The following is a 22665-nucleotide window of genomic DNA, read 5'->3' on the forward strand; positions in this document are numbered from 1 at the left end:
TCCTACTTATTCACCATTGGATGGCAGGCTGTAGTGGAGGCAACCTTCCAGAGATGCCCCACGCCTGGGTGAAGGCTGATGACCAGGTTCTGTTACCTTCCCGGGCTGGAGGAACCAAGGCCAGGAGGTGAAGGAACTCCCATCGGGAGGCAGTGCCAGAACTACAACAAACAACCATCTGACTCCTCGCTCTGTGCTTTGTCTTCTGAATGAACAACGCTGCTTCTTAAGTACACATAAGCCAAACTGCCTCTCAAATTGCAGCCATCTACTTTGAGTTCAGATTTGCACAGCATGACATGAATTGGGCTGCAAATTATGCAGAAAACAGCCATCACATCCATCTGTGATGTCAGAATCCTCAAGTACAGTGTGACCTGTTAGTATGTGACAGAGTAGAAGGATACTGTGTCTGCTTCCTTCCCTATGAAGAGTGATGAATATCCTTCCAGATGCATTTGGCCCAGTGTGAAAGGTTAAATATGATTGAGGTAATGCCTGTGATACGCTCAAGAGCAGATTTCACATCCAAGGGTGCAGGCAATTAGATTTTTTTTTAATGGTGTAGTAACAAGAGAAAGAAAACACACAAATACACTCATACCTAATGGTAAACTGAATTTATTTCCTCTTGGAAAACAATTCCAGTAATCTCCAGGTTCAGACCGCAGAGTAAACATTAATAACAGTAACATACAGGTTAGTTCAACTGATTCAAGAATTTGGCTGCGTGAAATCATTAAGGAAAACCTTGAACACTCAAAGCTTCAAATGTATCCAGGGAAAAAAAAATTCTTTGACAGTCTACATAACAACTATTGCATATATAGTGATGCTACCTGTCACATTGCAAGGCTTACAAATATATATATACGGGCCTTATCCAGCTGTGGGGTTCTGTTCTGTGAGAACATCTCTTCATGGTTTGCAAGAATCTTCAGCAATAAAAAATAGTCTTAGATTTAAGCGCTGATATACCAAAAGAGAAATTCTAGGCTTAAGTGTAAAGAAAAGGAAGTCCAACCATAGTCTCATGTATAACAGTTGTTTTTAATCTTTCTTCCTTAAAAATACTTTATCTTAAGCCATTTTGGTCATATGTCTTTTTTTTTTTTTTTAAATCTTGCCTGAATAGGGCCCAAGTCCACTTGTCTTTATAAGACCATTTTAGTATCAGACGACATAATACATGTGCAACACTTTATATACAAGGGGTCTATCCGGTGCGCAAAAGTTCAAACACATGAACATCCAACAGTTTTGATAATACAAGTTTTATGGTACAATACAATGTTTCTGAATAATATACATTAACAATGAAAGTTTCGTGCAAAGAGTAAAACATGTTCCCTTTTTGTGCCACAAAAGCAATTCTCCTTGAGAGACTGTACTTGCACTAACTGCTGTGTTGGGTCATTGTATGATTCTGTAAATAACAAAAAAAAAAAAAAAAAAAAAAAAGGAGAGAGGGAAAACAAACTTCAGTGATTTCATTTTCATCAGACCAAGCATATATACATGTAATTAATTCATAATGACTTGAACAATGAGCTTCTGCCCTCTGATGAATAGTGCTCATGCGTGCCCTCTAATGCTAAAAAAAAAAAAAAAACTAATGCTCCTTCCCCAGGGAGAAAGAGACCCAGATCGAGATCTTCTGAACCTGCTGCCACCTGTGAGGGCCTGGAAGGAGAGGCCAGGGCAGGAGCCTCCTTAATGTGAGATGGCTGGCTGGCACCTTGCCTTTTCTCCACCTCTGCCATGTCTTTCTATAATACCCTCTCACCATCCATCATCTCTTCTTATTAAGATAGGACCCAGTGTTCAAGAAGCAGGTAGCACTGTTTTAACAGTTTTATGTATCTGTGCATGATTTCCATTGGTTACATATGCCTCTGTTCCAATCCCTCCGAGACTGTAACATCTTGACAACAGGGACTCTATCTGCCCCTGAATATGGGTATGAAATGCCAGAGTTACCCGGCAGATGATGGACAGCGGGAGCAGCGCCCCTCGCGAGGGTGGGCTTCGGGCTGTGGTCATAGTGTGTCTCAGGAGCAGATTATAGTAGTCTGCCATGTCTCCCCAGTCCCTGGATGCTCTTTCTCAGCTGACCAGCCTGCGTTGTATATTGGTGGTCTCCGCTCGTTTATGCTAGCGTGTCCCCTTTCTGAGGGGACACCCTCCTTCCAAATTGTGAGAGGGTAACTGGGATTGCCAGGCAACTTAGGACAAGCAGCCATGCCCTGAGGGTGGACGGCAGGTGGGAAGGCTCCAGAACCAGGCCTGGAGGATAGTCACAGATCTGCGGGATATTTGCTTAGAGCATAAGCCTGGAGATGGCCTGATCTCCACTCTCCTCCTCTGCGCTTTCCTGGAGTCATATTCTCTCACTACTCACCTGTATCCCCTGACCCTAATCCCTTCTTATTACAACCTTGGGGCCTAGCTCAAACTATCACCACTTTCATCCTTACCATCTAACACTGATCTCTCCCTTCTCTGATTTTCTGCTGCACTTTATACTGCTTATATAGGATGCATCTTAGGTCTTGTCTCATGATTATTTGTAGGCCTGGCTCTCACCCATGCTGGTAATTCTGATGTTCATTCATTTATTCATTCCTCTACAAGCATCTATTGGAAACATACATCAGCACCTGGCACATGCCATAGCGCTGCAGTGCTCAGGAAAGAGGGTTTGGCTATCTCAGTGACTGGCTGGCAAGGCAAGGGCTGCTGGAGAGGAAGGGCATGGTCCTTGCCTTCATGCCTTCAAAGTGCTCACAGTCTAAAGAAGGTCATGTGGGCACATAATCGTAAAGCAAGATGGCAAGCAGTCTATTAGAAAAGAACACAGAAATGTCACGGCCACACCTAAACCTGCCTAGCCACTGGGGAAGGGTTCACAGTGGATCCAGCACACTGACAGCTGGAAACATGAGCAGAGAGTACAGGGAGGGCACTCTAGGCCAAGGGACCCACATGGGTCAGGGCAATGAAATAGGAATATGCAACGTACATTTGCAGACCTGCAACTTGTTTAGATTGGTTGAATTCTTCTGGAGAACGTTCTGAATCAACAGTACTCATGAGACGTGAAGATGGAGCTGGTTTGGGGCAAGAATATGAGCAGTCCTTTTCTACCTTGCTAAAGAGCTCAGACTGTCTTGTAGGTAAGGGAGCCACTGGAGTATTTTAAGCAGAGGGATTCATCTTAGAGATGTTTGTTATCTCTTCATCCTTTACAGCAACTAGCAAACTGCCTGCTCCCTGAATACAGGCTGAATGACCAGAGGTTCAGCTGAGAACCAACTGGGGCTAGGTGGAGAAGTGGGAGAGCTGGGAGCCTTGTGAAGAGGACCTAGGTCTTCCTTGTTCCATTTTAAATTTAGCTCATTTTTGAAAAAGATGGATGACAAATCATGACGGAGAACAATATTTCACTCTCCCTTATTTAAAACATATCTTAATAGTCTCGGCTTCAAAGTGAATACAGGAAGTAGCAAATTGTTTTTATGCCAGCTCTTTTATCGGCATATTGACTTTTAATACTTCTGCAAAGTACTTGTCACCAAGATGTAGAGAGAAAGGGTAATAAAAGTACTAATGAGACCAAAAAACTATGCTATTTTTCTTAAAAATCAACAAGATTCTGTTCAGAAAGGTTATAAACAATAAAAGTTTGATTACTCAAAATACACCACGTCTAAGCCTTCTTATACCTTTTGCTATCTCAGAGTCAAGTTTATAGAAAGGTTTTTTATTTTTAGAAAGTCCAATAATAATGACCAAATAAGTACAAGAAGATATAATACAGATTGAGCATCTCCAAATGGGAACATCCAAAATCCAAATACTCCAAAATCGGAAACTTTTGAGCACCGACATGATGATATATAGGTGACTAAGCTAGTGACACCTTTGCTTTCTGATGGTTCAGTGTACTCAAACTTTGTTTAATGCACAAAATTATCGAAAATACTGTGTAAAATGACCTTTGGGCTATGTGTATAAGGTATATGAGAAATATAAATGAATTCTGTGTTTAGACTTGGGTTGCATCCCCAAGACATCTCATTATATATATGCAAATATGCCAAAATCTGAAATCGAAAACACTTCTGGTCCCAAGCATTTTAAAAAAGGAATACTCAACCTGTATTTGCCTAAATGAAAGGACTCTAACAGAAAGACGGGTGCTTTTCTCTTCTTACTGAAAATCAAAGTAAAAAAAAAATCAGTTTAATAACATTACTTTCAAATGTTTAAGTGCTTATGATGGACGATCCACATGTGATTGGATTCTAGGGGTTAGTGAAAGAGTACACAGTGCAATTTTCCTGGTGGTTTTATATGTACTCATACCAAGATGCTACAAAACGAGAACCCAAAACAAACTGCCCGTAACAGTTGGCAATGGTTGTGTGTTGTATGCTTTCATCCTCAACCAAAGCCATACAGGTGTCTTCAGAGGTGCAAGGAACATGAACAAATACACATACATCACTTACTGCAACAGACTGAAGTTGTTTCATAAAGGAGTTATGGTTTATATATGAGAGAGAGGAATACAGATCATTTGTGAGAAGGATAAGGGTGTGGCTTGTGAAATTCAAAAATAAAGCAACCCAATGTAAGTAATATCAACATAAGAAATCTGGCGTGAGAAATGGAAGGGCAGGAAGTCTTCTTGGTTTGGAGATGCCTGCAGACCACGGAGGTCTCTTATTCTCATTTTCTTTGGTTTCCCCTTTTTCGCTCCAGCCCAACAGAGAGCTATGGCAGGGTCTCCCCAGGCCTGGTTGTCCACCACTGGCAGTGACTCTCATGGTGGAAGGCAGCATGTTCCTACAGGTTCTTGGGCCATGGATATATTTGTATTGGAAACAACCCCGCCACGGGATTCTGCTCCATCCTCAAGGGCTTGCCTTTGCCACCTTTGAGGATCTAGGGGATGTGACTGTTCTCCTCCCCCATGCAGTATTTCAAGTCCACTGGAAATACAAATGGCCTCATTTCATTTTCTGGGGGAAGGAATGGAATATCTGAGCCACAGTTTATTCGACTGGCTTTTAGGTGTTGAGGAGAACAGATGCGAAGTCCTAGTCTCTGCACTTGACTAAAGATTCTCTGAGTAGAAAAACAAGAAGTTGCTTCATGGGAGCACTCAGTGTATTTTGTGTTTTCTGATGCTCATAGACATTATTTCTTCAGAAAGGGAGACGAGGCAAGAGGGAAGGATTAAAAAGTAGACAGCAGAAGCGCCAAGCAAAGAGAGGGTACGCACTGAGGCCCACTTTGCTCTCCCCCTGGCTACTTGCCACACCACAGAACCAGTCCTGAGACAGCAAGGACACAAATGCATATGAGCAGAAAGCAGAAAAATGCTGCCAGGCCACTCACAGGCAGCCTTCTCTCTGTGCAAGAGTTTTCAGCTCTTTAGGTCCAGAGGAAACCACTACACTAGAACAAAGCAGTGGGTAATCTCACCAATTTTACACAGCAATTCACAGTCCCCAAAGTACTTTAATGCAATGACGGGTTATGAGAAAAAATATCTGTTCCAATGAAGGGAAAGTGTTTTACATAATCGAGAAGAACATCAGTGCAACATCGGTGCATTGGTGGAGGTGGGGGGTGAAGACAGAAAAGGAAGTAGGAAGAGAAGAAAACTTCGGTAATCCCACAGAGAGCCATATTGTACTCTGCAAAAAGCCATCTCCTGGAGACCCCATGTCTAAGTAACTGAAAATTGCAAACCATTAATCCCAGTTATGAACAGTTGTTTTACACGAGGGGGGTTTGTGTTAAAAAAAAAATCAAATCCACAACATACCTTAAAGCTTAAAAGAAGATCCATCTAGGTATGATACCTTAATAGCGAGGTTTCAAAAACACTTTCTTTACTGGAAAGGGCCCCATTTGGAAGGAGTGTGCTGCATGTATTTTTTTTTTCTCTATAAATGTGAAATTAAACTTAGAAAGCTAAAAAACAGATGAGGGCCTTAAAAATTCCCTTCTAGCACTATGTATTTCTTTTTAAATATGAGATGCCTTTCATTTTACAAGACTGGAATTCTCATTTTGGGCTTGGCACTCTAACAAATGATTAATTCAGCCTCCTTTTTTTCTGAGAGCTGACCACATTTACTGGTCAAACAGTTTAATCCTATTTAAAACGCAATCCAAGAAAAATATTTTTAAGTAAAAATAAAAATCCATGATCCTTTGAAACTGTTCACCTTGGCTAAAGACATTCCATTTTCCTGCAATCTTGATGTAAATTTGAATTTTTGCACCTATATCAATGATGAAATTCAGCTTTGGAGGAAAGCCAGGGGGAACCTATCTTCCCAGGGCTGAAAAATTAAATTCCCAGCCCCAAAACTTATGCCCAGAGATTGCCTTCACTTTTCTAATTCTTTGGCAGAGACCACGTCTCGTCTGTGCTTTGTAACACTCTGTTGGCATCGGCAAAATGTTACGTATCAATGGTCATAAAAACAAAAACGGCATTTGAATGGAAGTTTTGTGAAATCTGTTGATTCAAAGATGTTAATCATTTTTACCATGACTTGTTTATTTATAGCCTTTTGTTTCAAACAAATTCTGACAAGCTTTTAAAACTAAGTAAAAGAGCCAGCATGCTATTTTAAAAAGGGATGAAAAAAAAAAAAATAGTAACAAGCTTTCCACTAATTCACTATGCCATTAGAAACCCGAATTTAAACTGCAGTTGTATTCAATTTAAATGAGATGTTTTCTAACTAGATGAAATAGTAGGCAATTGTGGCTCAGAAACAATGCAAGGCGGGAAGAAATAAAGAAATATAAAGATTAAATGTGGCTGTTTCTTTCAACAGATGGTGACAGCACCATGGCAGCGCGTTGTTTTTTCTTTAGTTGAAGAACACAAACATCCGTAATCAATCATCACTGATTAACTAATTATATTACCCTTCCTTTTATCACTTGGGTTGGACCTTTATCTGTAAACACTGAGGATAATCGGTATGCTCTTATTTTTCTGGAAGTATATTCCAGTTCACACAGAGCCGTGCAGTTACAGGCTGCAAACAGAATTCTACATTACCGTCCACCTTTAAGCACTATTGCTTTTTTTCATTTTTTATTTTTTTTTAAACAAAAGCAATTGGTTTCCAACAGGCTGGATAATAAGTCTTTTGACCTGCATTCTTCTTTGACCCATTAAGGTCACCCCTGTGCTTGGGCATATAGCTGACTTAGGAAATGCCTGCAAGTCCTACATTTCATCTCCTGCCCACTCAAAATAAAGCTTTCTTTAAATGTGTCTGTACGGGTCCCTGAAGGCCAAAGAGGCATCCCTGTAGTGGGCAATGGAGGGACAGAAGCTTCTGCCTTTATTAATGAATGCAGACCATTATGAGTCTGGCTGGCTCCTTCCCGGTTCCCAGAAGCATATACTGTACGTGACTTAAAATGCTAGAATATTGACACAAAGCAAGCCGGGCACCCCTAAGGAAAATTACTCCTTGGATATAATGTAGGCTCGTAACAGCTATTAGAGTACAAAATAAAACCCTCCGGGATCAGACTGACATATACCGCATTCTACCTAGTCTTCAAACATTAGAAGAATTTCTTTGTGAAGGCATTCTCAAGGACAGCATTAAACTGACTTTTGTAGCAATCTGCAACAGCTTTTTGGCTTAGAGCTTTTAGTACTAAATCTCTGGTTTGAATCAATATAAGTACTATATCTTCTACATTAATCAATACATTTGGTTCAATACATGTTCTATTAAATTATACTTTCTAATCAAGATTTTTACATTTCCCCTCTCTCTCTTTTTCATTCCCAACTTCTTACCCTAGGAAAATAGTTTTAAAAGTGTATACAGCTAATGATGACAGGATCCTGGGTTATTTCCCCTGAACATTAAGAGAAAAAATAGTCGCAACGGCAAAGGATGACCTTTAAGCATCTCAATAAGGTTAACAGGATGTGAATGTTAATAAATTAACATTTTCAAAGTCCACACAATTACAAAAGTACTCATAATTTTAAACTGATGAAAAGTAAATTGCTACGGCTCTGGGAGTACCATTAGGAACGTTCTAAAAACTACACTGAAGCCCAAAATCACCCTCAAGTACCCCACTTTGCCCACCCCAAAGTTTCTACTGTCCACAACTGTATAATTCCTGGCTGGAGAAACCTGGGGTAATTGTGTTTTTACGGACCTTACCAGGTAAACAGCAGGACCATATCTGTGGACACTGCATTTTTGTGAGCTATGTTACAGTTCAATGAATATTTTTTAAAGGACAAATATACAACAATATTTTCCCTAAGTGCTATGAGAATCAAAAAGACATATGCATAGTGGATTTTTCGTAGCCAGGGAAGTTGACTCATAATCTTTACATTTGTAGAATCCGCTAGAATGAAGTTCTACTCTTTTCTTATGACATAACAATGGCATTTCCAAACTGTCGTGATATGCTTTTGCCCCTCTCCTGAATGCCATGAATGTTGCATTTATGATCATGTTTGCACGGACAGAATATCCCTTTTTATTTTTTCATATGGTAATGTCACCACCATGAACTTACAGAGACACTGATGCATTTTCTTTTGACATTTAACAGTTCACATGGGTTTGGTCTGACATCTCAAAGCATTTTCTGGATGACACTAAGCTATATTAAAGCAAAAGGTGAAATGGCATCATCAGAAGCGATCAGAAGAATACAAGATATTAAAGAAGGAAAAGGACTATTAGGACATTTCGTTTGTCCCCTTGTAGGAACATAATTGTTTGGTAAAGTTTACACACTAGGCCAGTTTTGAATGATTCTAGCAATGAGTTTCCATCATATCTCCCATAGGAAACAATTTCACATTCTAATAAACCTCACTGAAGGACATTTTTGTTGTTGTTCTCTGGACATTTGCGTTAACTATGTCCAGAAAATGGGTGATCTGAGATAATCCTGACGGATGAGGACACTGGCATGTTGATGAGTTTATGTTCCAAACACTAGACCATGTAACTAGAGTATAAAGTTCATCCATCTCATTCAAAGCAACCTAGAAGACCATCCAGTACACCATTTCTCAGTCATTATATAAAACACATCCCATTCACTTGCTTGGTTCCAGAGAGAAGCCTGAAAAGAGATTTCAGAAAGCCAGTGGGGCCTGCCTTACACAAGCAGGGTTTCCCAAGCTCAGCACTACTAACATTTGGAGCTGGGCAATTCTTCTTGTTCAAGGGGGTTGTCCTGGACACTGTAGGATGCTTAGCAGCATCCTTGGTCACTATCGCCAACATGCTAGTGGCATCTTCCCAGTTGTGACAAACAGAAATGTCCTCTGACACTGCCACATATCTCTTGGTGGGAGGCATCTCTCCCACCAGGGAGATATTGAGGAACACTGGCTTATACTGTTTGAAACACATTTGTGCATGAATAAATGAAAGCTGGGAGACAAGGAGAGTTCTGCATTAAAGGGATCTGAAGAATCTGCAGGGAAGAACTGATCTAAAGGGGAAGAAGACATGGTGGTCTATGAGGTGTGTTAAATAGCTGTAACGAGGAGGTCTTGTTAATGACCTGTCTTGTTATTGACAGGTTTAAATTAGAGGTCAGATACAGGAACAGGTGGTTATAAGGAAGACATATAATTGTTTTGCATTGACTTTGTATTGAAAACACATTGAGCTTGCTATACCATGCTTGAGTATGCTACTTGGTCTTCATTCTAAGATGGTTATCTTCCCCACCTGAAAATGAGAATTGCAAAGGGACACATACATACCACATGAGACTGCACTGCAGTAAAATGTAGTCAAGGGGTGAATGTGGGCAAGTGTACAGGAACTGTAGAAAGAATTCTTTGAGATATATAATAAATGGCATTAAGTGAAGAACCAAGTATTTCCAGAAGTGTTCATTCCTTTAGTGACTTATCAAGACCATCCATGTACCATCGATGAACAAAGATGGTACGTTTTAGTGGCAATCAATCAATGCTGCTTTAGGGATATTTACAATCTAATAATGTTTAAAGGGACCCAAATATTAGACTCAGGAAATCAGCGTTTCGGGAATGGAAACAACTATCTACTTTGAAAGAACTACAGAGCCATCATCCTCAATTTGTTGGTCTAGACTCAATGGCAGGTGAATCAACTACACCTGTAAGTAATGCTGCAGAGAAAGAAAAAATTGGTTTCAGAGCTGGGGGGTTGGGGGTGGTACCTAGCAGCATCTGGTCCAGTATTTTATTTTATAGATGAGAGAATTAAGTCCCAGAGGGTTGAAGCCAACGCTCAAGGTCTTAGAGTCAGTTCTACCACTGGGCCAGCTGTCCAGATAAAGGACACTCATTGCTACAGCCCAAACCCTGGAGAGACAGGGTGCTCTAGGACACACAGGAAGGGCCCTTCACCTTATGTGAGAGGCTCTGTTCTTGGAGTAGTCACACCTGCCTGGTGCAAGAGAGATGAGGAGGCAGAGGTAAAAAGGGAGAGAATGGCTCCTGAAGTAGAGGGAAGAGCAGCAGCAAAGCTGAGAGGCCAGGGGACAGAGGGCAGGAACTGCATAGAAGCTGAAGCATCTGGTGGAGCTGCAGATATGTCCAGCTGTGCAGGGAGGTGGGGAGTCAGTTCAGAAAGGCTATTTTAGCCACATTTTGCTATTTTCTGCCATATCAAGCTAAGCTGGAAAAGCCCATGGTGGTTACCATGTACCAAGAATACCTAGCTTAGCCTTAGTCTAATGTGAGTCTTCAAAAGCCTGAGCAAAGACTAATTATTTAAATAATGCAAAGTCCCAGCAGCTAACAGAACAATTCCTAGTATTTTGACAATTAAACATTTTGGAGATATAAAACAAGCCCGTCAGTCCACCAGCTTCCAAAGGACAAATTCTACTGTGACATCATACATGGGAAATGTTAACATTGTGACAATCCCATTTTCCATTAAGAACTTAAAAACAGTAGTAAAATTTTCGTTGCAAGCTGACCCCTATCTGTTATGCATACCTGACAAGCTTGAACATTTCCCTCTCTGGAACTGACAATAGCGTGCACTATCTACTACACCGAGAGTGGGGGAAAAAGGTGCCGAATGGGAAGAACAGGCTAAAAAGAGCAAAATGGCCACTGGGAAATATATTAAAGAGTGCAATGTTTATTTTTAAAAGAAAACAATGAATTGAGCTGTCTGTTTCCATGCAAGAAGCCAGAAGAAAATTTAAATCAAACTATACAAAGCCAGTGAGAGGGAGAGTGTAAAGATTTCACTCAAGATTCTGGAATTGCAGGATTCCAGCGCATTGTGGGACAGAAGGCTTTGATGGGCAATACTGCCTAATAAGATATTCAGGGATTAAGTCAGTGCTTCACAGACAGATGTGTCCATGTGCCAGTTGTTGCTAAGCTTTAATTTTTTTCCCCTGTAATGTTTAATTTATCACACTGGCGCTTTCTAAACTAGAACATCTGTAAACAAGGTTAAGAATGACCTCCTTCCAATTTTACATCCATGAGCAGTGCCCCTTCTTCGTGCTCTAATTTTAGATACCTTAAAGATAAATAAATCTTTGGAAGGAAGAAAAAAGAAGGCTTGTCTGACACTGTAATGTGTTCATCTTGGGCGAATACAAATTTTCTCTCTGCCAGCTCTCGGTGCACACAACCAACTCTTGCTGCTGAAGCTATCAAGCATCCCCTTCCCAGTCAAATGCAATTAAACAAACTTCTGCTAAATATTTAACAGCCTTGTGTAGTAATTAGCGGCAAATAATGGAAGCTTAAATTGATAATTGCTCAGAAATGTCCTCTTACAAACATTACAAAATTCCAACTCCTCCCTTTTCTCTTAGATTTTGAATCCCTGAAGGTTTTTGAAGAAAATTTAGTTAGCGAAATTAACTATAATCATATCACTTAGCCAAGATCTCAGAGTTAAGTTTGGCTGTTTTGCAGTCAGCTGCAAGATTCCACTGGCATCATTTACTTCACTTCCGTGTTTGAAATCCATTGAAATTTAGTTATACACTGAAAGATGGTGGAGCAGGGCATTGATTTAAAAACTGACTGGCAGGCTTAGGATTTAAACTCTGGTCCACCAGATTCAAAAGGTCATCTGATTAGAATGGGAGAAGCACAGGGCGTTGCAATTTATATTCAAAGGGTAACCTTTGTAGAAAGAAGGAGGGAGCCAAGACTCTTTCTGCTTTTCCACTTGATAGGGACACGGATTCCCTTCAACCAAATTCCAATAATTATGAAAAACAGTCTATTGAACTTGGGCAAAAAGCAAAAGAAATGCCACTTGCTTGTAGTCTTGTAGTGTATTATTTCTTTTATTAAAAACACTGCCACACTCCCTAGGAGGTAAACTCACATTAAGAGTAAGTCAAACATGTTATAAATCATTAAGAATAACAGAAAAACATCTTTCCCCACCATAAGCCAAAAAAAAAGAAAAAAGAAAAGAAAAAAAAAAAAAGCTTGTCTACTATGGCGGATGTTTTAGTAAAGATATATAAAAATAAAACTGTGAAAGGACAATGTATTAATTTAGATAAACTATGTTAAGTATGAGTCACCTCCTGAGTTCTGTGTGTATGCATGCGTATGTGCGCGTGTACGCGTGTGCGTGCGTGTGTGCATGCGCGCGGGAATACGCATGTGCGTGTGTCCATTTCCATGCCTAAACAAGTGAGTGTTGTGCAGGGCAATAAAAAGAGTTACATACATGCATTGCTTCTACAGGTAAAATTCCTGGTGTTTGCCTTTGATCTTTCTGTCTCTCCGGGGACTTATTCCTGCATGGAGAATGCAATTAGAACGAGCCCCAAGTAACTCTTGTTTAAGTTCTAAGCAAGTCGTTTAAAAATGCAAGTATTCCACGGGCCCAATTCTGTTTGGTTGCCCCCACTTTAAATAAAAAATGTGAGTTTGGAGAGAGGAGAAAACATTTCACACCCAAATTTGGTGCTTTATAAAAATTTTGCCTGTGTGCTTGCTTTTCTTTCCCTTTTCCCTGTATGTTACTGTGCATTTGTTGAAAGTTTCAGGTCTCTTTCTTTAACGATCCCTCCCCACTCCCTAAAATCATCCTGGTTTATTAGCAAGTTCATACAGGCACAAAGAAGTCAGGAATGGTTGAGTGCATTTCCCATTCTCTATTAAACCTGTTCTTAAGGTATGTTTTTATTCTTTCTTGTCCACGATTTCCCATTGTCTTATACCTTTTAAGGTCTTAAAATGGCAGAGCTGCCCCCACTCTCCGCCCTGCCAAGAAGAGCTTCTGTTTGCTTCAGAAACTCACAACGTGAAGTTCCCATTCTCCTCTCACTTTCTGGGCACCCTTTCTGGCTTTACTTCTAGGTCTCTGTGGGACAGTTTCCTCACCCCTTATGGTACACAGAGCTACTGGAAAGAGAACCCTTTAATTCCTCCACACAGAGATGTGCCGTAGCTATGGTGAGAATAATCTATAACCCTCACATCCTTAAATAATTTGCTACTTCAAGTTAATTTTAATTCATTACAATAAAGCAATATAATTTTAAAAATCTCTTTAAAGTGAAGTATCTAACATGATCCTGAAAGAAAGACAGTCCTGACTAACAGAAGGCCAGGCGGCAGGCATGGTGCAAACTCATGCAAATTCAAAGGTGAGCCATAAACAAGAACACACAGCAACACCGCCATGCATAAAGGGCCAGGCAACGGGAGGCCTCATTCTAATCAGTCCTCAAAGGAGCCTGCCATACAGAAGTGGCACTTATTCTAATTTAAAGCCCTCATGCTTGCTTCAGTGTTGCAAAATTTATAAAAGAATAACTTCATTAAACCTCCTGGCACTTCAAACACAAATGCAAACCAGCCACAACACACAGGGGCTGGACAAGAGGAAGAGAAATATTCCCAGAGAGTTGTTAGCTCAGATACTAAAATAGAGTCTGCATTGTGGTGCTTCCCTTTCCATGCAACTTTCCTTCACCAAGGACTCCTGCCACCGGGCTCTTTACTTCTGTCATGAGTCCTGTTGCTCCTGTGAGTCTGCTTAATAACACTGAAAATCATTCCAAGCGGTTTGGCCAGCCCAGTCACATGCAGAAATACATCTGGCAGTACATAAATGAACGCTATTCAATGTTCCTTGCCTGGTCTGCAGAGGAGATTGATTCTGAACACACCACTATTACAGTTCCCATTTACTTGGGTATATATTTCAGACTCACCTAAGTTGTTGAAAAACTAATGGAAGAAAAAATTTCTTCCCCTTAACCCTGGTACTCAAGAAAGAAAACAATAATAAGGGTTAAGTGGAAACAGTCTACCGAATCCACGCACCGAGCAGGAGAAAAGTTATTGTCACATCCTAAAACATACGCTTTAAAGGAAACTTTTTTCTCCCCTTAATCAGAGTCACAGAAACGCTACAGAAAAATTACTTCAGGCTAGATTCCTAAGCTACAATGCAGTGTGTGTCAGAACACACATCACTTCATGCTGAACTGTCAGCATATTTCTCAAAATCATTTTTTTTGGAATGCAATGAAAAGACAATATGGAAGCCTGTATAAAAACTCCAAGCCTCTGAGAAAGTATGTGTCACCCACAAGTTAAACTAAGCATCACGATCTTGAGAGATCCCAGTAATGAACCACTCCTTTCCTGCTCAGTTTCTCATCACCTTAGTGAGCACAAACCTGTGCTAAGATTTTGCTTCAGAGAATACAGTGAGCGTTCAAAAACCTTGAAAATGGTAATCCGTGGATGAATAAGAGGAAATGGCCTTAGGGTAAGTAAAAGGTGAATCTCTCCAAGGGTTATAAAAGAAAAAGACTGTTTATCCCAGTTGTTTTTCAGAATTTTGGAGTGGGATTCTTGCTGTTGGTTGGAAGAAAGACCTGTTAAAGGGTGCTCAGACCAGGCTGACCGGAGACCAGTTCCATGCAGTGGATGTGAAACTTGAAGTTGTCACCAAAAACTGCAGGATGATAGGAGTTATATTCTTCTTAGGGTAAACAAATATTGAAATGAATTATCTCTTATCCTATGCAATTGTTTTATAGTGCTGGAAGCTTTTTATATCCAAACGATGCAATACATTGGTGAAGGTAAGTTTGTGTTCTTTTTTCTCTCCATGAATACAATAGGGCTAATCAGATGGAATGAATGAGCCAATTCACTTACGGGTAGCCTTTATTATACAATAAAATATGGATTATTGATCTTGTGGAGTTGGCAATGCATGATGCAAATTCAGTGAAGAAAACCTCCAAAATTGGAATTTGAGGCTATTTGTATTGATGCCTGAATCTACTTAGAACTATTTTCACTTTTGAAAAACCATAAAAATAAAACAACACTAAAACTAATTAAACCCAGTGTTCCGAAAAAGGACAAAAAAAAGTTAACACAGAGGCCTGGGATGGCCCTCTTATAGGGTAAAAACCCTTGTTGTATTCCAATGGAGGGAGACGAAACAGGCAGGCTCTTTGGGCCTGTCTGCGGAGTAGTGAGTACAAACTTATTTGCTAGACCCAAATGTACTGCCCAGGAAACTTGCTACAAATCCAACCAGCCCTGTAATAAGAGTCAGTGTATTGTTGTGGCCCTCGCACTTGTGAGGCATACTTGTTTAAAATACAACACTGGGCTGTCCTAGCAAAATCCTTTCATCTCTTATCTCTTAAAAAATGCAATAATCAGCCCGGGTTAGGAGGCAGCTCTGAATACGTGGGTCACATGGCAAGGAAAGTCTACACAGCAAACACTGAGGGGAAGAAAGACAGTGCGCTATGATATTCAACGTGTATTTACACACCTCCGTTCTGCCTTCCCCTTATAATCTGCCCCAAGATACGATGGCACGCTGATTGCTATTTGTGCTCTGCTACGAAGTCCAGGCCAGACTGTCTCCTGTATTCCTTATAAACTTCTCCCATCTCTTCCCTACAGAGCAAGCACGCCCTTCCTTTTGACAGAGTTCACGTCCTCTCTACCTTTTTATAGGCCACATCCGCGTGCCCCCCACCTAGCTGCACAACACAAACATGTGCCTTTCTCCTCTATTTTTTTTTTAAGACTAAAAACAGGCTCTGTGTTTTGGTAGGCATCCCTCCAAAGCATAGGTGAGCGTCCGTCCGTGCGGTATGTTTCCGAAAACGACGCCAATGAAAGGGAGGAATGAGCGATGCTAAACAATGCCGCACCAAAGTTGCAGACTGTTCGGCTACAGTCCAGAAAATGAATCCAATTTTTCATTCTGTCATTATAAATATTTCATTGCAAATGGTACTGATTTTCTGCAACTGTGGTTAAGCAGAGGGCCTCTGTGTGAATATTTAAGAAAAAAAAAAAGGAGGAAGACAACGAAGAGGAGGGAGGGGGGAATGAAAGGTTAGCAACCAATTAATTTCTCACTTGAAATGTAAAAGATTCTGGGAGAAATTCAACAGTGATGTAGTGTGTGACTCAAAGAAGAAGAAGAAAAAAAACATTTACTCTGCTCTTCTTCTGACAGTTTCTCATAAAATATCTGCAGTCCATCTATCTTTTAGTACTCCGGGCTCCTCTGGAGAGCAGAAAATGGTGGTTTAAAGCTCACTTCAGTGCCAGTCTGCGGGAGATTGCTTTCCACAGGACCCCCGCTGATGGAGGCCTAGGGGAAGAGGCCCAGGAGTTATTCAATCAGCCCGAGACTCTGGGGCGGCTGGGGGTCCTTTGAGGGCTGATTATAAAGCTGCCCTCCTGTTGCCTGCCTCGGAACAGAACGAAATGAGCAGCCTCTTGCTGCGCAGATTCTGCAAGAAGGAATTTCACCTGTCATGGAGTTTGTCAGAATTTCAGGATTTATCTTGGTGCAAAATTAATAAAATACCAACCAGGATTTCAGGCTGACTACTCAGCTGTGTCATCTCAAAGTGATCTTTCACCCAAGAAAACCTGGACAGTGAGCACAGCCATTCTTGCCCTACTTTTCCTTTGGAGGATGAACGAGACGATGTGACTAATGCCACCCAAACATCAGATTGAGACCGTGAGCCAATTACACGCGAGGCGGAATTATGCATGGGTGCCGCTGTCTTAATGCATGACCTCTCACCCCACCACTGCAGTTCTAAAGCCTCTTCGGAATAAGTGGAGTCTAAGGCATAAAAAGGCGATTTCTGCAGCTTATGACACAGTAGGTCCCCTATGGCATCACATCTGTTAAATGCATACACTGGTATTTCAGACCTGGATTTGATTTATCTTTTAAAAGGAGTACTAACAATGGAGTATGGCAAGAACGCATACTATGAAACGTTGCAAATTAATCTTGGGTCGGCTATGAACAAGGTGCAGTTTCATCCTTTGTTCCAGCACAGGCCCTCCGCATGTCCCATCACCTTCTGGGCTCCCAGCAGAAAGTGGGAGGGCAGAGGGCGGGGGAGGCAGGAGAGAACACAAGGGGATAGGACAGAGTGGGAACAAACCACCTATTTCTGTGACCCTCTGCCAGCTCTGGGCTGCAACAGTTGGCCATCTTGGCTTCTTTCACTTTAGACTGTAGCTTGCATCACACAAATCACCAGTGCTCTTTTAAGTGAAGTTCTGTACAACCCAGGGGTTTGATCATTTTGAACTAAGACTTGGGTAGCTCCAAGGCAATTAGCTCTGGTCCTCAGAGTGGGTGGCATCGCATGGCAGATGGGGCCAGCATGTGGGGTCTGGATTGGCACTCATGCCACTGGCTGGTCCAGGCCAATGGACAGAGTGGGCAAGCAGTTCTCCGGACCTTGGTCTCACTCAAGTTTGACTTCCAGGACACTACACTCAGGTTTAGCACAGGGTTAGTTTGGGTTGCGATGCACACCTTGTTTTGTGTCCCTGGCCTCCATCCACACTCAGGCCATGGGTACCTCTTACTAATCGATGATTAGCAGCACAGCCTCGGCTCTCAGAGTCAGCGATGGGTTTAAGGCATTGCTGCTTCTCTAATTTTTAATCGACATTTTCTAAATGAGACAATAAACAATGCTGTAAGGCACTCTCCCCAGCTCTTCCCCTAGTTAAATGACAATTCTGCTTTGGAGAACCACCTTTACAATTCAGTAGCAGTCTGACAATACTAACACCAAGAGATTTCAGGAAAAAGTAACAGAGAGAGTGAAAGAGAGGAGAGAGCTAGGAAGTGAGCGCACAGATGGTGGGGGGGACGCAGGGTGCTCTCAGCAGGCTTCAGTGGAGATGTATTAACTCCACAGAGGGATAAGGGCTTCCCACCAGTACTGTCATGAATTATAACTGAGTATGGGAGTGAAGCCTTGGTGTCTGTCTCACAGCAAATATACTGTTCCATTTTCCTGCACAATCACCTTTCACCCTTATAAACTCAAAGCACAGCAAAGCACACTGCTGATATTTAATGGTATCACAGTAGCCTTTTATATGTCTAGAAGGCACACAAGCTTAGCAGATGTGCCCAGTGGTGTAAGTCAGACAATTATAAAATTAAGTTTTGGCAAAGTGAAAAAGGAAAGCTTTTATGAGCGCTTTGGGTTTCCAATGAAGGATGGTCTTCTGCCAGCCAGGAGCTGCTATCAAGGCAGGGGCAGGGATCACACAGAAAAGAAACTGCCCTCCCAGACATGGAGGGGCCCAAGGAAAAAGCTCCACTTTTGCAAACTTGGCCCTCCTATGGGAAAGCAGTTCCTGGCCAGTTAGTTTCCACTCACTCATTCAATGAAGTTATCAATGAAGGAGACCTGTTATTTTAGGCAGTTTAAAATTTCCCCACTATTAAAGGACTCGTTTACCCTGCCTTTCACTCCCGTTTAAAGCCTCAGAGTTGCTGTTCTAAATGACAGCACCGCAAGCACAGCTTTTAAGCACTATTCATCTCGCCGCCACATCTCCGGCTTTTACAGAACACTACTCTCTCTCTCCAATAAGGGGAACTTACTCCTTCATAGCTGCAGGGCAGAGCCTGTTCCAAGCTGTAGATTCGCTGCAAATATAACAATAAAGGATACAAATGTGAATTCCTCTTAAAATACACGTTTGGCTCTGAAGCTGCCTGGCCTTAGCAAACTCGATCAGGAGCAGCCTATCAATCTTTCTCCAAATGCACAGCAGCAGCTCATTTCACCCGGCTGTCCGAGGGATCGCCACATTGATGGATCAGGAAGACGCTGGAATGGATTCTTTGCTCATTTCAGGGGATTTATAGTGGAAGCCCATGATTACTTTCTTACCCTAATTGTCACAACAGCTGGATATGGAAGTGGTATTTCCCAATAGTTAGAGGAAAGTCTGTAAACATAAAGGGTCTATTCTTGCCACTTTGTCTCTACTAATGTGAGGAAACTGATCCATGTGTGGTGCAAACATCTAAAATAGAAACATGTGGCAATTCCATGTGCCTCTCTAGATTGCAGAATGTTTTGGAAATTTGGATTTCCGGATCTCTCCAAAGGATCCAACTACAAAGACACTGAGACAGAGCTCTGTCTTTACGAGACAGTCACATGCAGTCTGTCCTTCCTAATGGAGGCAGATCTTCCAGTGCTATGGCAGCAGGCTGTCTTGGCGACATGGAAGATGGCAGGGCCAGCAGAGCTCAGCCAAAGCAGAATGTGGCAGAGGTGATGAACATTTCCAGGGGGTGGGAGGGAGGGGGCTGCAGAACTGGCCACAGTGCTCTTCAGTACACCCTGGCTGGATGCTCCATAAAGCCGCACTGATGGCAGTTCGGAGATGGCCATCTGTCGTCAACTCTGGGCCAGACAAAAAAATAATGTAATGGCAGCTCGCTAACAACAGGGCTGTTTGAGGAGGGAACGAGCCCTAGAATGAAGAGGTGGTGCTCCCTCTTTTAATAGCAAAAACCAGCCATCAATATGAACATCAAGAAATTAATGGATGGAGAATTTTTAAAAACTGGGCTGGGGTGCTGTAGAAACAATTCAAATGCAAATAAAGTGGTTTTAGCTTATTGCAGTTACCTCTGTTGCCCTTACTTCAGTCATATTAACCACTTGATTCTTGAAAATTTGACTACCAGGACACATGGTGAAGCAGGAAGGGCCAAATTTAGAAAAAGGTGAGCCCAGGTTGTGCCTCCAAGCGTGCACACACAGATTAGGCATTTATTGGTACAAAATGGGTAATTGAAAATGCATTTACTCATTTAGTCCAAATGAGTTCATTGTGATAATCGTGCTTATCTTTCTGTATGCTTGCTTAATTTCTAGATGCAATTTTATTAAAAGCCAAATAAAACTATCTTATCTTTAGATGCATTATGAATGCTATACAACTGCAACCTCCCTCCTTTGCTTAACAAAAACTCTGATCTTTTTGCTACTGCATAGATGATGGGGGGGTTGGAAGGGAGAGAGAGGAGAATAACAAACTGAGGTTAGCTTAGCCATGTCCTGTTTGTGTCCTATGTGATTAACTTTCTGCCTTCAATGGTAAGGCCAATCAATCCTGATTGAATTATCCAATATTAACAGCTGAAAGTGATCAAAACTAATGGTGAAAACATAGCACCAATCAATAAATCAATGCAAATGATTCGGTTCCTGGAGATCCGATCAAATAAAAGAGATAGATCAATTTAACCACTGAGCAAATTAAGTGGAAGTTGCTGTAGCACCAATTTACTTCCAAAGCCCTGCAGGCCCACAAAGCAAAGAAATGAGGTGATGTACAAAATGGACCAGTTCCAGAACCACGTGCTCATTTGACACAATTTATACTCCTGTGCATTTTGACGTCTTTGTGATGTGCTTAAGGGCTGCGATTTCAGCCCCAAGAACAAGAGATACACAGGGGCACAGTGGATGTAAGGATGTAAAGAGCAAAGGAATGAGGCCCAGACCATCCAGGAAGGGGTGGGAATTACAATCCCCCACACTGACTTTCCTCCAAACTGATCAGTATAGGACCCGGATATGCCAGATCTAGACATGGTGATGGGCAAATATTTCCAACCCAGAGGTCCCAGCAGAACAACACATGATAAAAGGCAAGACAGAACAGGGTTTTGAGTTCTATAGTTTGTGTGAGGATGATAAAAGAAATTTTGGCCTGGTGTGGTGGCTCACGCCTGTAATCCTAGCATTTTGGGAGGCCAAGGAGGGTAGATTGCCTGAGCTCAGGAGTTTGAGACCAGCCTGGGCAACACAGTGAAACCCCATCTCTACTAAAATACACACAAAAAAAGTAGCTGGGTGTGGCAGTGTGAACCTGTAATCCCAGTTATTTGGGAGGCTAAGGCAGGAGAATTGCTTGAACCCAGGAGGCAGAGGTTGCAGTGAGCCAAGATGGCACCATGGCGCTCCAGCCTGGGCAACCGAGCAAGACTTTGTCTCAAAATAAATAAATAAATAAATAAAACATAATAAATAAATAAAATTTAAGCTCTGTAGGAAATAAAAAGTAAGCCCTTGAAAAATACAAAAAGGTGAGAAAATGGGGATGAGGGTTACTTCCTCTCGATGTGCTGTGAATACACACTCTTTCATTCCTCTTGTTTACAAAAGAGGATTTCTGCCTCACTTGGAGGAAAATATGAAAAAATAAACTAAAACAAACTTTTTTCCAAACTACACTCCGATTCTTCTACCTTGTCTTTCGTGGAGGGGTAAAGTAAAACCATTTGTCTTAGCCACACCTCTGTAACTGGATGAAAGGCAGGGGAGTATATTAGCTTGGAATACATTTCTGAAAGCAAGTATACATGTTTAGTTTTGTAGTTAGAGGTTAAAAATCAAAACAAAGCCCAAGACTCCTAACCACTTGAAAAGGATAAATGTTTAAAAATAAGAATTTTTACCTGGAAACTGATTAACATGAAATTTTGCAATGAGGTATGACTCATTGCCAAATTATTCCAGTAAGCTACGACAGAGAACTCAGGAAAGTTCTGATATGTCTGAGATAGAGATTTTATTTTCAAATAATGATGAATCTGGATTTTGTTCACTTAGGTCAGGACTAGGAAAGCAGCAAGAAGGTCACAGAGCCAACGTTCAGTGAGTGTCTATTATGTTCTCCGAATTCCATAACCATCCATCCAAACCAGCAGGGGTGCCTCCCACCCAATTCTCCCAGCTGGAGAAGAAACATGTTTTCTTGGAAGATTTATAACAATTGATTACATATTACCTCATATAGTAGCTATTTCTTTGCCTGTCTTCTCTGTCCTAGTAGATTGTACATATATGCCTAATTATTTTAAGTATGCCATAAAGTGGCATCATGGTGAATTTAAAAAGATGGAATAATATATATATTATATATGTATATATATTATATATGTGTGTGCGCGTGCGCGTGTGTGTATATATATATATATTTTTTTTTTTTCTTGAGACAAGGTCTCTCTCTTTCTCTCTCTGTCACTCAGGCTCGAGTGCAGTGGTGCGATCATGGCTCACTGCAGCCTCAACCTCCCCAGGCTCAGGTGATCCTCCCACCTCAGCCTCCTGAGTACCTGGGACCACAGGCACCTCAACTTGGGTAATTTTTTTTTTTTTTTTTGGTAGAGACGAGGCTTTCACCATGTTGTCCAAGCTGGTCTCAATCTCTTGGGTTCAAGTGATCTGCCTGCCTCAGCCTCTCAAGTGTTGGGATTACAGGCATGAGCC

General features: G+C 41.4%; 1 protein-coding gene across 2 annotated transcripts in view; it reads right to left on the minus strand.

Annotated features, from left to right (window-relative positions):
- Nucleotides 1–603: 603 nt before the first annotated feature.
- The window catches only part of ZNF521 (zinc finger protein 521), a 263135-nt gene continuing 241073 nt past the window's right edge, over nt 604–22665 (minus strand). For both annotated transcript variants that reach the window (XR_001001481.1, XM_011939277.1), the window contains one exon: nt 604–1426. Coding sequence is in view for 1 of the 2 variants with exons in the window: in XM_011939277.1 (XP_011794667.1) it covers nt 1397–1426 (30 nt within the window). In the remaining variant the exon portion in view is untranslated. The remainder of the gene's footprint in view (nt 1427–22665) is intronic.

The sequence above is a fragment of the Colobus angolensis genome, unplaced genomic scaffold, assembly GCF_000951035.1.
Source record: "Colobus angolensis palliatus isolate OR3802 unplaced genomic scaffold, Cang.pa_1.0 Scaffold18, whole genome shotgun sequence".
In the NCBI taxonomy this organism is placed as follows: Eukaryota; Metazoa; Chordata; class Mammalia; order Primates; family Cercopithecidae; genus Colobus; species Colobus angolensis.